Below are 16,358 nucleotides of genomic sequence, written 5' to 3'. Positions count from 1 at the left end.
AGTGCCTCAACTACTGAGCCTGCGTACCACACTACTGAAGCCCGCGCACCTAGAGCCCGTGCTCCGCAACAAGAGAAGCCACCATAATAAGAAGCCCACGCACCACAACGAAGAGTAGCCCCCACTCGCCGCCACTAGAGAAAGCCCGCGCGCATCAACAAAGACCCAATGCAGCCAAAAGTAAATAAGTAAATAAATAAAGAAAAAAGTTCACAGAATGATAGACAATCTTCTGTATCCAAAAGCTTAGTGTATATGGAGACGAATGGCAAGAAGTGAACCTGGGAAGAAAGACTGGGGTCCAACTGAAAAGTCTGGGCTTTGCCCTGAAACCACAGAAGCTATCAAAGCTCTCCAAAAGCAAGAAAGAATGAAATAATTAAATAAATATTTATCAAATATTTGGGGTCTTAAGGATTTTAAAAAATGAATAGAACAAAATCCTGGGGAGCTTTCTGGAGCTGATGGCACATGAGCTGAGTGTGAAGGATGAACAGAAGCTAAAGCAGACGAGGATGAGAGGGCACTCCACACTGTGAAAGAGCACCTGCAAGATGTGGAGGGTTAAAAACAGATGGACTCAGGAACCTGCATCATTTGATAGTTGAGCAAAGGTAGTTTGGGGTAGAGAGAGCAGGAGAGAGGGTAGAGACGGAGGCAAGGATTATCTTTATACATCATAACAGGGATTGATGTCTTTAGGATTTTAAATATGAGAGAGAAAGAACAAGACTTAAATTTTAAAAGATCATCTGGGGGCTTCCCTGGTGGCTCAGTGGTTGAGAGTCCGCCTGCCAATGCAGGGGACACAGGTTCGTGCCCCGGTCCAGGAGGATCACAGCGGCTGGGCCCGTGAGCCATGGCCGCTGAGCCTGCACATCCGGAGCCTGTGCTCCGCAACGCGAGAGGCCACAACAGTGAGAGGCCCACGTACTGCAAAAAAAAAAAAAAAGATCATCTGGCAACAATACAGAGAAGGCAGACAGGATCCACAGTAGAAAGAAGAGCTACAACAGTAAATAATGAAGATAGGGAATCAACCCTATCTATTTTCCTGAGAATGATGAATGTGATATAAAAGACAATGGAAGGACACTTAGCACGTATTTAATACCTAGGAGGAACCCACCTATGAGATGTGTGTCTTTATAAAATGTATTAATAAATATAAACGTAAGATACGTCAGAGCCACCGTATGAGATCATATGAAAATCCTTGTAAGTTAGACACACTGAGTGGACATAATATGAACTAGAACCTGGAAAGATCCTGCTGACCTACCTTATCGGAGCAGTTGACTTTAGCACCATTTTGCAGTAAAAGTTGCACTATATCTGCATGGCCTCTCCCTGCTGCCCAGATGATTGGGTAAACACTGTACTGCTGGGAGGTAGGCAGGTGGGTGAGTAGGTACACAGGGAGGGAGGGAGGGAGGGAAAGAAAAAGTCTTTTAGGTGGATATTTACAGCATACATTTGCTAAGAAGAGGAAACAACAAAGGGAGCAATATAAAGTAGTATTTTACAAAATCAAGTTACAGACCATTCTCCACTTTAAAAACACATGTAATACTCATAATACATAACTGGGAACTGAGATGCACTCAACCTTAAATATATATTATGAACACATCTATTTTTATAGATTCAATACACAATGTAATTATCTAACCAACAGGTTAAGACTAATAAGAATATAAAACCTTTCTTTATAATCCGTCCATTAACTTGAATAAAACCATTTCCTTTTTTTCAGCTGTACTGAGGTATAACTGACAAATAAAATTGTAAGACATTTAAAGTGCACGTAATGATCTGACATACATATACATCGTGAAAGGAATCCCCCCATCAATAAAACAATTTCTTAATCTGCAGTCTGAGATCAAGTCTCAAGCAAAGTACAATAGTAATGCATGTATTACCACCTATAAGAATGTACAGTCTGCTGTTTTTAGCCACCAAGTTTGTGGTGATGTTACAGCAACCACAGAAAACTAATACAGGTGACTTGGAGTAAGGTTTTAGCAGTGGAGAGGGCCAGAAAAAAAAAAAAAAAAGAATACAGAAAAGTGGCATGGATATTTGGTAAATGTCTCTTTTCTTTAAAAGAGTTTAGATTAAGAATACATACACAAAGAAAACAGGTAAGATGACTTAAGGATTTCAAAATCTCCTTTTGAAATATTGTATAGTTATAATTAACATTTAAACTCTAAGAGTTGCCTTTTTGTTGATAAAAACTGAGAAATAAGCTTAGCCTCAGAAACAAATTCTCATTGTGTTTTGAAATCACATCCTGCATATTATTATCTTTAGTAAGATCTAGATCATTTTTATCCACTACGAAGTCCAAAGCATAACCAGCCTTAAGTATTCCCTAAAAGAACTTACCACTTACATTACAGATGGATTTTTTGTAACGCTTACCAGACCAGTAACACTTGGATTGGCACCATGAGAAAGAAGCAACTCGACCACTTCAGTACGGCCTTTATAACATGCCCACATAAGAGCTGTCCATCCTCCCTAAAGAAAACAAAAAGGTGGGGCGGGGGAGGGAAACAAAACACTGGATTGTCTCCAAGCACAAAAATGGCATTAATGAAGTTCCTTTTGTAAGCTTTATTCTTTATAGAACCATTGTTTTAAGAAATCACTACTATGTAGTTTTAAATACCTAAGCTCCCCAGAGAAATACACAATAGTATGTGTAAAAAGTCAAATCTCTTAAGTCCAGTAATGATTACTCCGAAGTTTTATTATATTTTGGAAACTGACATAGAGAACATTCATGTTGGACTCTTTCCAAATTTCCAAGATTTATTTTGGTTTTATAAATATTTTCCTTCAGTAAACATTCTATGTCTCCAGATATTCTCCTCCTGGTATGAGTCTAGACGTTTTCCAGAGAGGGATTCCAGGAACCCCATTCAACTCCTGCATCTAAACCCGTCCTATAAACTCCAGATCATTATCATACCTCTTGCTAAAAAAGAGAGGATGAGAAGGCAATGATCTGTAGACCATGATTTCCAGGGGTGGGCAAAGTCATTAAGTATGAATTAACAGCATGGTAACTTTCTATTTTTTAAGCTACAGGAGTAGTGTTCTTGTTTTGGCAATGTTCTCTTTAACTATAATGCAGTTCAATGAAAGAGACAAATGCAATCAAATTATACTAAGAAGTGAATGTTTTGTTTGCTTTTTTTTTTAAATCAGTATTTGCACCAATCCAAATTTGGGTTCAAGAATATAAATCACTTAATCCTTCTGATTCTGTTTCACTGTCACTAAAGAAGAGATTTAAGACAAATATTTGCCCTAATCCGAAAAAGGCAAAACTATAGAAAGGGAAAGCAGATCAGTGGTAGCCATGGGTTGGGGAGTGGGTGGAGGGGCTGGTTATGAAGCAGCAGCATGAGGTACTGTTGAAATGATGCAGCTGCTCTGTACAGAGCTGTGGCGGTGGACGTGTGACATCATGCGCTTGTCAAAACCCACAGAACTGAACACCAGAGAAATGAATTTTATTGTAAGTAAATGTTTTAAAAATCAACTAGCATATGGGGAAGACAGAATATAGACTGGGATGAATTAATTATATTACAAACGAATCACATAATTACTTAGAAGCTGATCTAGGTAACTCTGGAAAGCAATATTTTGACTGAATTCTGTAATAATGCTAAAGACGAAAAGAACTGTACACAAACAATGTATTTAGTAGCAAATCTGTTTCTCTCACGGTATGGATTAGAAATTCTGAAACTATTTGTATACTAGAGGTGAACAAATAAGTAAATATATAGTGTGGATAGTGACAGCCAGATTTCTCACAGTCAGAGGAGAGTTACAAATTAAGAAAAGGGGGAAGGCTACAGTGGATTGGGTTCATGGTTATCGACCTAGTCTATCTAAAAAAAAAATATATATATATACACACACACACACACACACAGATACAGAATAGATGTATGTGTATGCAAGAGTTAATATACAGACATGTATTTCCTACATCTATCCAATGAGAAGCACTACAGCAGTGACATCCCAGTAACAATAAGCATACCTAACACCTAGATTACTGGTTTCTAAATATCATTTTCGAAAAACAGGAACTAGGGTTCCTTGGAAAACTGATTGATTCCAGGGCTGATAATCAGGGAAATAAGGCAGGGAAAATATAAGATGAACCTGAGCCTGAAGCATTTTGTAATGCCAGAAAGTAAGGAAGTGCTAAAATGAATATCTACATATATCTATATGTAGGTATATATTTAGAGAGACAGAGTCAGAGAGAGAGAACTCTTCTTTACAGAAGAATTCTAATTAATAAATGTAGATGGAATGATGAAAATAGAAAAGTCACCATTGTAACACCACAGTCATGACTGCTGCATGCAAGATGCATTGATGGATGCTAAAATAAATGAATGAAAATTTAATCAAAAACAAGATATTTGTATAGTCTCAAAGTATCTTCCCTCAAATATTTAGTAATTACAAAGGGAAATCTGACAGACACTACCTTAGCCAAGATACATCCCCAGTGATACATTCTGGTGATGTATGTACCTAGATGTGGTACACTAAGAAGGGCGTATCATCTCCTTCCCAATAAAGCACAATCTCAGTCTAATCATTAGAAACATCAGACAAATCCAAATTGAGAGACATTCTAAGAATGCCAGACAAGAGGTCTTCAAAGGTGTCAAATTACAGAGCTGGGCATTTAGTCAAGTCTTACACACACCAATACTGTAATCTGTAAAATTCCTGCCCAGAATTGTGTTAATATCATTCCCTCATTTTAATTTGTATAGTATTACCCTATGCAAGAATCTCTGAGATAAAAATTTAATCTTGAGAAACCTATGCCCAAATTTGCAAAATGAAAAGACTGGAACTGACTGCCTATAGCAATGCTGTAGTTTGGTGTCCATTAAAGGTCTTCTCAAGGAAGAATCTTCACTGGACTTCCTGACATTATATCCTGGAATTATTCCTGAATCCCAGACAACCCCTGGTACAACCTCCTCTCCTCACAAAAGTCCCAGGGACTCTGCCCTCCCTCACAGTTCAGCAGCTGCCACCACCCAGCCAATTCTCTGACGTTAGGGTCTCTCAATACTAACTACTAAGGGAGACACAGTCCTCAGTTTCCCTAATTTGGGGTGTTTAAAAGCCAAACACAGAGGCCCTTTAAATGTTAAAATGTGCTGTGATTTGATAAGTACTTCAGGGAAATGAGAAATATGGAGAACTAAGGAAGTTTAAGAAACCATTTTTTACAAATCTTGACAAGTTTTTACACATTCACAATGTATACTTTATAGTTCCTAACTCCCTTGCTGATATATGTGGAAGAATGATAAAGGAGAAAGCCTTTGGAGTAAGCAGTCCTGGGTTCAAAACTCAGTCTGACTGCTTAAGAGCTAAGTGACTTTGGGCAAAGAGTATTTCTTCCAGCCTCAATTTCCTGAACGATATACGCTGAGAACAAAATTAACCCTTAGCCCATAGGATTCTTCTCAGAAGTCAATTAATGACAGAGAGGCTAAAAAGCACCTGAAGGGTTCAGGCATACAAAAGCTACCTAATATTAATTCATCTGATAAAATGGTATGGTGCCTTTAATAAAATATTGAGAACTAGGTAATTCCATGAATTTCTCTTCTGCTTTATTATACACCAGTTAAGATAAGAACACTGCATTTTACTTTACCTGCCATACCCATCCTTTGGCTAGGTTACTGACATCATTACCTTCTCTCCCTAAATTTTTATAGCAATGTACTTCAATTTCTTTTCAGAAATAGGGAGGATACAAATGGTTCTGTATCCTTCTATAAAAATAAGTATACCAACCACTTCACTAAGTTTTGTTTTTTTTGTTTTTTTGGTTTTTTTGCGGTACGCGGGCCTCTCACTGTTGTGGCCTCTCCCGTTGTGGAGCACAGGCTCCGGATGCGCAGGCTCAGCGGCCATGGCTCACGGGCCCAGCCACTCCGTGGCATGTGGGATCTTCCCGGACTGGGGCACGAACCCGTGTCCCCTGCATCGGCAGGTGGACTCTCAACCACTGTGCCACCAGGGAAGCCCCACTTCACTAAGTTTTAAGAATAAATATAACACTGTAGAAGAACACTGTGTATATTACATCGTACAATATTAAGTGCAAGATGGTGGAGTGCTGCAGTTTCTTAAAAATGCCGACCACCTGTACTTCATAAAGCATCAGCAGCAAAGTAATACATGTTGTCTATATCAAGGCAGTTCAATCCCTTCTTTTTTTCCCCTGTTAAAATTAATCTTTGAAAAGGCTGTACATTTTGCAGAATAATTAAGCCAGAAATGATCCCTTTCTTCACCTTTATGCTTTAAGCAGATGCCAAGATCAAGTAAGAGCTAAGATAATTAAGAATCATGTCTTGTTAAACTTGTAATGTGTACAGATGGCATTAGGAACACAATCACATTTTGAAAATAAGTTTATAAATATTATTCTGAAAATCATGACTTTAAACAACTGAAAATATTTTTAAGATTATACTATGTCCCTCTTAAAGTTCTCCTTAAAGGGGACAACTTTCTCATGAGCTCTAAAACTGATACATGATAAAGGGTAATAAGTTGTTTTAACAACATTTCAGAATTAAAATTCTGAAATAAACAGAAAATAATGACTAAGAATATTCTAAAAGAGGTGCATTATATCACCGGGTTTTAAAACATTCTTGAGAGTCATTTCAATGCCCAATCCCAAATCCTAAAAACATTATTATAGTATCACCTCACACATAAAAATACAGGACTTAACACATATCCATTACTGCTAATAAGATTCCAGCAGATTAACAATGGATAAAGAATGTCCATACCAGGGCTTCCCTGGTGGCGCAGTGGTTGAGAGTCTGCCTGCCAATGCAGGGGACATGGGTTCAAGCCCTGGTCTGGGAAGATCCCACGTGCCACGGAGCAGCTGGGCCCGTGAGCTACAAATACTGAGCTCTGCGCGTCTGGAGCCTGTGCTCTGCAGCAAGAGAGGCCGCGACAGTGAGAGGCCCGCGCACCGCGATGAAGAGTGGCCCCCGCTTGCCACAACTAGAGAAGGCCCTCGCACAGAAACGAAGACCCAACACAGCCAAAAATAAATAAATGAATAAATAAATTTATAAAAAAAAAAAAAAACCAAACATATCCTTTAAAAAAAAAAAAGAATGTCCATACCATATCACGGTGCTCCAGGTTAGCCCCACATTTAAGCAGTTCTTCCACAATGTGCAGGTGCCCTTCTTTTGACGCTGATATAAGTGCTGTCCAGTTATCCTTGAACACACAGACACAAATGTTATCATTTCAAAACCAAAAATAACATTCCAAAGTGAGGAAAAATAAATGTGAATTTATATACCAGATGATCATACCAAATTGACATGATCCAACCCACTCTAAACTACTCTGAAATTACACTGAAGCATAAGCTCTGTTAAGAATTTATCTGTCTACCTGTATGACTACAATGGTGTAAAAAGTTTCACAACTGCCTGTTCAGTCTTTTCACTGGACTTCTAATCACATACTGTGTTTTTCAAAAAGGAGAAAAGATGACTATCAAAACCTCAAAGCTAACCCTTGTGGTTAGCAACCATTACTATAAGTTGAAATTAAAGAGCCTGCAATCAGATTTAAGAGCACATTTACACACTATTAAAGAGATCCCATATGATGAGTTTAGAAACTGTACGATAAAGAACTATTCTTTATTTTTTTAAATAAAGCCTACAAGTATCCTATCCTAACTTTTATCCATGAGTGTACTATAAATTAATTCAAATGATCACTCAATTAAAATCACCAATTTAATATCATCAATTTGAATCATAAAAACAAACAGAAAAACAGATGTAGCTGTGTGACCCTGAAAAATAATTCCTGGGAAACAGAGAAAGTAAGCCTCTTGGAATAGTGATTTATCCCTCATAAACGGTATCAGAAGGGACCACATCTTTCTGGCTTATCATATGTGATATTTATAATAATAAGATACCATTACGGGGAGTTACTTAACAATATGACTCATACATATCTTCTAGGCAGGCATTTAATTTTAAGTATATGTGCTCCCTATTCAACCAGTGCCATCTATACATAAAAAAACCTGAAGAGCTGAGAATTTTCACTGAAAGTAAAAATTTCTCTCCTGTTATTACCCCTTTTAAAAAATTGAGTTAGACTATTACTAGGCAAAGTTGAGATACAAGTATAATCTATAATCTATTACTTCTGAATCATTTCTTAAAAGCAAAGTTAAGGAAAAGAAAAAGACAAATGAGTAAATTATTTCAATATATACCAAATCTTCCAGATTGCAATTAGCTCCATTCTTAATTAATTCTTTCACTATTTCCAGATTGCCTTGTTCAGCAGCTATCATCAATGGAGTCTGGCCACACTGGAGATATAAAAGACACAGAGAACTTGTCAAGATGCTGTACTTTAGCTGAAATACCAGTTAATTACATCACACTTACTTTTTCCTGATGTTATGTTAAGCGCTATTTATAGTATTTCATTAATTTAGAAACACCTCTGAATTCTTAAGTTCTCAGATTACTAATAATGTAAAAGTCAAAGAGAAAATGAGACTTTCTTTATGACAGCATTAGCAATCTGTTTTTGGCACTGCAATTTTATTCAAAATAAGTAAGCATGAATAATACTAGGCACTGAAAAGTAATTACCACGATGTATATAAAAATCTTAGGATATCTGTGGTAACCAAATTCTCTACCAATACAGTTAGAATATGATATAGAATGTGGTTTTATTGTATGTATAAGATGTTTTATCAGGACTAGAGAGAGGAAAGTAAAGCAATAAATAAAAACAATACAGGTGCTGTATATATTATGTAGTTTTTTTAAGCCTTCCCTTACAACCTTAATTCATTAAACTAAAGCCCCTACTAGCTACATCAGAGCTGCCCAGCCTGTGCCTAGAATGAGTCACAGCATAAGATACAGCGCTCCCCAGCCCTGAGACAGCAGGGCAGGGCCTGGGCAGCGGGACCCTGGGACAGGTTCCCTCCAGCAGCAAGCCTCGGCTATTGCCAAGTGCAGCACACACATTATCATGTTCTGTACATGCCGCGATTTCAAACAGGTTAGGAGCACTGGGTTAAAGGTGCTGAAACATACTAAGGTATATGAAAATTACACCAAAAACTAAGTTCAATTAGAGAAATATTTATCTAAGCACCTACTTACTGAATGTGTATCAGTGGTGGGGAAACATCAGTGATTTTTTAAAATGCTAATCTGACAATAGTCCACTGCTTAAAACCCTCAATGGTTTCCTACTGCTCTTTTGGATGAGAACCAAAATCCTTACGCGGCCTGTGGTCTAATGATGGAGAGATGACAGCAGGCCTACCTTGAAACCTGTGCCAGGCCATTCCCTCCTCACCAATGTGCCCTCAAGCTCTTTCCCACCTCGGGACCCTCAGACAGAGTCTTCCCTCTACCCCACCCAGTTAACCCACCGCCCACCCGGCAGCTCTTGGGTCAAACATCAACCCCTTAGGGAAGCCTTGCTAACCCCCTCTAATTTCATTTACTAAACTAATCCTTGTCTGTAATTACACATTTATTTGTGTGATTAACAACTGATTATTGTGTTTCCTCTAAAGGCCCTAAACTCCCAGAGGGTGGGAAGCATGTCTGTTTTGTTTGTTTAGTACTGTACACCCCCAGCATGAGGTAAAGTGACTGCCACACAGGTACTCAAATATTTATTGAGTAAATGAGTGAGCGAAGTCTGAAAGAATTTAAAAATCCACTAACGGCAACATACAAACATGGAAATAATTATAGTAACAGGCAATATGCAACAGATGCTACTATAAGAATACAAGTAAAGAGAAACACAAATACTGAGTTAAAGTACAAAAGTAAATTGAATTAAATACAGACACTCATATAATGATGGATACTAAATTATATGTGGTAGTCACCTGTCATTCAACCAGAGTCATTAGGGAATGAGATATTATGCATAAATAGATTTTCCAGGTGAAAAAGTTTATCCTTTAACTATTAAATTTGATTATAACTTTTACGATTACCATTTTCTAAAAAGTAATACACAAATTGCTACTTGTTAAACAGATTAACTTAAACACTATGTTTATGATTCTGAGTCATACCTACAGACATCAATTATTACACCAGGCTTGCCTCTGTGAGCTCTAATGTCTTTGAGTTACTTTCTACAGCATGTTTCTCCCTTCTGATTAGATTAACTGGGATAAAAAGTGAAATATCAAAATCAATGGTATAATATATAAATTAAAACCAACTAATTGGCTCTATGGCCCTAAGGATATATGACTTGTACATCAGTTTTCAAAATTGTAATTCCCAAGACTCAGGAGCTTTCTGTTTACTTTCTGGGGTCACAGTCACATTTCAGATAGTTCACAAAGACAGGTGCTCTTAGAGTATGAGGGAAAAAATAAGTCAGATGTGTACTAAAATCCATAACACAAATAAGACAGATGGTGTAAACGTGATTAACTGAAACAAGCCAAATGAAAGACTTGAATAGTCATAACTTTCTCTTGCAGAAACTATTAGTTGTCTACCCAGTATCTAGAGCTACAGGATTTTGTTGGCGGTGGCAGCACGCTCAGCTAAAAACACCTACATTGTTCAGCCTTACTTGCAGTTGGAAATAGTCCATGGCACCACTCTGGCTAGGTCTCCCAGGAAGGCTCAGTAATTAGACTAACTCGGCTGGCCCGTTCCCTTTTCCTTCTTGTCTGATATGTGGACACAATGCTGCAGTTGTATCAAGACAGCTGATGTGAAGTAACAAGCACACAGAGAGGAGTGGCCAGAAGGGCAGGAGGAGCCTGGGAAGATATCCTGACGCCATCATATCAGCCTTGGAATGTCTCCTCCAGCTTGTCATTACATGAGAAAAATAAGATCTTAATTTGATTAAGCCACTATTTTGGGAGCTGTTACATGCAGTCCAAAGCAATCTTTAACCTTTTGTAGCTACATTATCCAAATAGATAAGTGATTTTCAGGAAAGCCTGCCGTTAAGTTTTATTAAATCCCTTAAGGTAGAAGGATATTTACCTTATAAGTTGTGCCTTATCACAAAACATATTTATTCTACTAGTTCTTGCTTAGCCAATCTAGTAACTACAGTTGTGGAGACAGAGTGACTTAAAAACAGTCATGATGACTTTACTCTTTCACTTCAATATGAATCACTAAAGGGCCCTCCCCTACCTAACCCCACACACACATCCCAGCAAATCCCAAACCCATTTCTTTCCAAAAAGTATAGGATCACATAACTCATATAATACTCTATTGATAATGACCTCAAGCCAAAACACCAAAACAGAACACTTGCGCGCCAACTAAGGTTCCACACAACAGCTATCATATTTTATCTCCGCTTCCCAGAAGCTACAATGCAAAAACATCTCCTATTCAGCATCTTTTTGCTCTTCCCAATTCCTAGGTAGTCCCACTTCTATTTATTCAGGTGTACTGGGCCTAGATAACCATTGCCCTTTAAAGCAGTCACCTTTGGAGGATCAATACGTCTTCCAATAATTGTAGTGAAACTAGAACATTTTTAAATTCTCCTTTGAAGCTTCCTTCAGGATCTACATTTGTAATCACGTAACAAAATTCACCTCCTGAATTTAGAGCCCTGTTTCATTTTCTCAGACAGGGAATAATGTCCAACCTCAACACTATATCCTTGTATCAAGGAGAGCTGAGAGTGCTCTTTTCAAAAATAAAGTTAAATTAAATTAAAGCCCTTCGCTGATCTACAAAGGGCAAAGACTTGCCATCATTGAGAACATTCAGAGGCCAAGAGATTTATCTAGTTTACAAATAAAGTAGAAAAAAAAAAGGAAGGAAATTAGCATTTATTAATTGCAGCCCATCATATGCTAAGCACAGCATCGGGCAATTTTCCCCACATTATTTTATTTTATTTATGTAACATTTAAGAAACTTTTTGAAAACTGATAACCAAACATATTAACATGAGGTAATTAAGTACTTCACTTTTTAAAGGCAAGAAAGAGGGAAGAAGGTCTAAGCAACTTTTTAGAATTCTATAAAAATTAACTTTAATCAGAAGCTGTAGAAGCAAAATGCTAAAAAAGGCCTTGAGAAAGCTACTTTCTCCACAACCTTCACATTAAGCCATAATGTAAAAATCCCAGGTTGCTTCAAAGTATTATTTTAAAAATCCAATTTTAATTTATTGAATACTAAACTAGATGTAAATATCACTAATAACCATTAAATGCTACTGCATGCATGATAAGGTAAGCTCTAAGCCAAATACACTTCATTCTTTGTAAGATTAATTTAAGTTTATGCTTATTATGTGCTATTTTTCTCCTTCCAAGTGAAGCTATTTTCTCAATATTCCCAAAGAAACTGTCTATGAAATAAAACTTAATCTTTTTAAACTATCATTTTATTATTCCAAATATGCTAATATATGCTAATAAAATGACTACTTCCATAAGCAGTTCTTTTATAACAATGAACAATCTCCAATTAATTTTATCTCATTTATGCATAACAATTTTGACTATTCAAAACCATAGAAGGGAATAATGATGTCAACTAACCAAAATATAGTTTGTTCAATATAGAGACATTGAAGATATAGACACTATCATTAGATGAACTTATGCTTAAGACTCAAAGACAAAAGAGCATGAACAGATCATAGCTTGTTTGAAGTCAGACAGAATGGGTTCAATTTGGATTTCACCAGGTAATATCTTGGATAGGAAACTGAAGGATTAAGTCATTTATCTGTAAGTCAAGATAAATAAGAGTATAATTTTTTATGGAGTTTCTATGCAAATTAAATGAGCTAAATATATAGAACTATTACCATATCTGCATAAATAGTCAATAAAAACAATAACTATCATCAATGTATTGCAATAACAAAAATTTTATATCATGATTTCTTTAACGAGAGCTAACATTTAATAAAATTAGGTACCCCATGTCAAAAATAATAATAAAGAAATAACTGTTGATTCAGCAGCTTTCAAAACATTTATAGTATTTGCATACCCATGTTCATAGCAGCAGGATCCACAACAGCAAAGAGGAGGAAACAACCCAACTGTCTATCAATGGATAAGTGGATAAACACACCGTGGTACATACATATAATGGAATATTATTCAGCTTGAATAAGGAAGGAAATCTTGTCACATGCTACGACATGGATGAACCTCAAGGATATTACACTAAACGAAATAAGCCAGTCACAAAAAGACAAACACTGTACAGTTCCACTTCTGTGAAGTACCTAGAGTAGTCAAATTCATAAAGACAGAAAGTATAATGGTGGTTACCAGGGCCTGCGGTCGGGGGAATAGGGAGTTGTATAATAGATATGGAGTTTCAGATTTGAAAAAGTTCTGGAAGTATTTCACATGTGAATTACTTAACACTACTGAACACCACTGAACTGTACACTTAAGAATGGTTAAGATGGTAAATTTTATGTTTTTTCCCCACTGTAAAAAAAAAATCATAAAACTCTGCATGTCTACACACACAGATACATATATGTGCACACATATACACATATACATACATATACATTTGTGTAAAACTAAAATCAGTCCATGTTCATCTTATTCTCTGGTCAGAAAAAAAAATTACACTGTATTGAAATACAGTCCTAAGAAAAAGGATTATTTTTCTTAAGTTTTATAAAACATACATATGTGCCACTTAAAAAATTCATACAATAAGTTTATTAGTCCCTAAAATGTTGCAGCTTGGCTGTTCACAATAAAATAATCAACATTTTATTTGCTTGTATTGTTGAAAAGAAATATCTAATACGAGTTAATGAAAATGATGAATATATACTTCCCTGTCTTATTAAACAGAACACACGACCTATTTAACTATCTGTTAAAGATTTAAGTCTTTAAAATCCCAAGGCGTGTGGAATGAACAACTCGGGAAGAGGGCTGAGGCTCCAGAAAAGAAAATATTTCAGAAAGTCCTAATTTTGTCTGGTTAATCTTTTTTTTTTTTTTTTGGTTAATCTACTTATAAGAAGATTGGGTCTAGAAGCTCTTCTAAAGTTTCCTAGAAACACTTTTGATTTCAGTAATTAAACTTCTTGAAGGGTGACTGTTCTATCTGGAAAAAAGCCAAACATAAGTCTCAGTCATAAAGCATAAATTCAATATTCAATCATTTATATAAGTTCAAATGTATTCCAATAATACAGGATTCAAAGCACTTTTAACTATAAGAAATTATATCATTACTGAGGGTGAGAACTACAAATTTCTTACTTGCCTTTATCCTTAGCACAGTGCCTCATACATAGTGGGTAGTCAACAAATATTTGTAAGAAGAATTTAATTTTAGAAACTTGGTCTTACCTCATTTCTCTCATCTACATCCTTGCATTTTTCAAGAAGAGCTTTCAAAGCAGGAATGTTTTCTTCTTCTACATAATTTATTACGCTCTGTGATATGAGAACTGACATTTTCACAGAAAGCTACAATACCTGTTAAATCAGATCATAATTTGGGATTAGGAAAAAAAAGTTACTACTAACTATATTACTTTCTTAACCTTAAACTTGTACAATTACACCTCCATTGGCAGGAGTAAAAACAAGGCCCCATAGCTCAGCTCTCAAAATGTCCACCCCTCTCCTCCCAAGACTCACACTCATCTCTCTCTTAACTCATCGAAACCCCAAACTCCAGACCCATCCCCCAAACCCTCCTCCTCACCACCACCCACCACCCACAAATAAAAGCAAGCGCTCCACGGCCTCTCCTGCTACGTTCTCCATCTCAGTAAACGGCCACTCCAGCTCCATTCTTCCAAGGTCAAAACCTTGGAATTATCCATGACTTATCTCGTCCCTTTACACTCTACATTCAATCTATTAGCAAATCCTTTGGTTCTACCTATAAAATGTATTTCACATCTGGTCACTACTCACGACCTCCATCACAACCACCCTGGTCCAGCCACCGTGACCTCTCACCTAGATCCCAACTGCTCTCCCCTCCTCCATGTTGCCCTTCCCACGGTCTATCCTCCACAAGGCAACCAGGTGATCTTTTGAAAATGTAAGTTGGACCAGAGCTTCTTAAATCATAATATACATCAGAATCACCTAGAGCTTGTAAAACACAGATGCCTGGGCCCTTCTCTCAGAGATTCTGACAAGTAGGTCCTGGTGCAGCCCCTGTATCTGTATCTTTAACACGCTCCACACACCTGCCTTTGCTCAATTTGCTCCCTGCATTTGGAACACCACTCCTAAATCACTGAGCTGCATCTTGGCCATCCTGTGCTCAAAACCCCCCAACAGTTGTCCTCTCACTCGAAATAAAAACCCCAATTCCTCATCATAGCCCAAAAGGCCCTGCCTGACCTATTCCAGCCCCTCTCCATGTCCCTGAGCTTATCTACCACTCTCTTTCGCCTTCATTTTGCTCAGGCTACCCAGGGTTTCTGTTCCAACGTCACCTGATCAGAGCGTCCCTGACCACTGTGTACGAGGAGACAGCCATCACCCCCACTATCGTTCCTCATTACATCGTCCCGCCTTGCTTTTCCATGCAGCACTTAGCATCACTCAAGAAACCTTTGTGTTTTGCTTTCTGGGTTTTTCGTCTGCCTCCTCATCGTCCACCCCACCTCCAAAATGCAGCCCAATGGGAGTAGAGACTATTCCTGTTTTGATGCTGAATCCCCAGCATGTAGAAGAGTGCCTGGCACACAGCAGACACCAATATCTAAGAATGAATGAGCGTGCCTACACCGATGCACCCACCTGGAATTCTTCACCCATCTTTAACTTTCTAACAAATGGAAACATTCCTTCAAATTCCACCTCAGGGGGATCCTCCTCTGGAACCTCCTCCCCCTTCCTTCCCCTCACTCTGTCCTACCCCGCCCTGGTCAGTTTCACCCAGTACACCTATATGTTATGCATATCTGCAGTATTACACTTATAATAACATATCACAATTATTAATTTACTTTGAAAACAAGATCATGTCTTACCTTTTCATCCTCAGCAACTAAGGAAAGGCTTGGTACATCGCCATTAAATGGTTACGGAATTAACAGGAATATTTTATGATTACAGAGGCTATGTGCACCTAAATTTTAATGTTACACCTGGTGAATCTGGTTACGGTGTAAAACAGAGTTCTTTGTACTACTCTTACAAGTCTTCTCTAAGTTTGCAATTACTTTAAAATAAAAATTTTAAACACACATGCAAATGT

At 37.4% G+C, this 16,358-nt stretch overlaps 1 protein-coding gene across 6 annotated transcripts in view; it reads right to left on the bottom strand.

Annotated features, from left to right (window-relative positions):
- Positions 1–14,590, bottom strand: part of KIDINS220 (kinase D interacting substrate 220) — an 87,272-nt gene extending 72,682 nt beyond the window's left edge. For 3 of the 6 annotated variants that reach the window (XM_065890728.1, XM_065890730.1, XM_065890732.1), the window contains exons 1-5: positions 14,483–14,590; positions 8,360–8,458; positions 7,234–7,332; positions 2,431–2,529; positions 1,283–1,384 (exon numbers count right to left, since the gene is read on the bottom strand). In XM_065890728.1, the coding sequence (XP_065746800.1) occupies positions 1,283–1,384; positions 2,431–2,529; positions 7,234–7,332; positions 8,360–8,458; positions 14,483–14,590 (507 nt within the window). The remainder of the gene's footprint in view (positions 1–1,282; positions 1,385–2,430; positions 2,530–7,233; positions 7,333–8,359; positions 8,459–14,482) is intronic. The other 3 variants (XM_065890729.1, XM_065890731.1, XM_065890733.1) reach the window with 1 other exon arrangement.
- Positions 14,591–16,358: the final 1,768 nt, after the last annotated feature.

The sequence above is a fragment of the Phocoena phocoena genome, chromosome 14 (assembly GCF_963924675.1).
Source record: "Phocoena phocoena chromosome 14, mPhoPho1.1, whole genome shotgun sequence".
In the NCBI taxonomy this organism is placed as follows: domain Eukaryota; kingdom Metazoa; phylum Chordata; class Mammalia; order Artiodactyla; family Phocoenidae; genus Phocoena; species Phocoena phocoena.
This window is presented reverse-complemented; position numbering and strand designations above follow the sequence as displayed.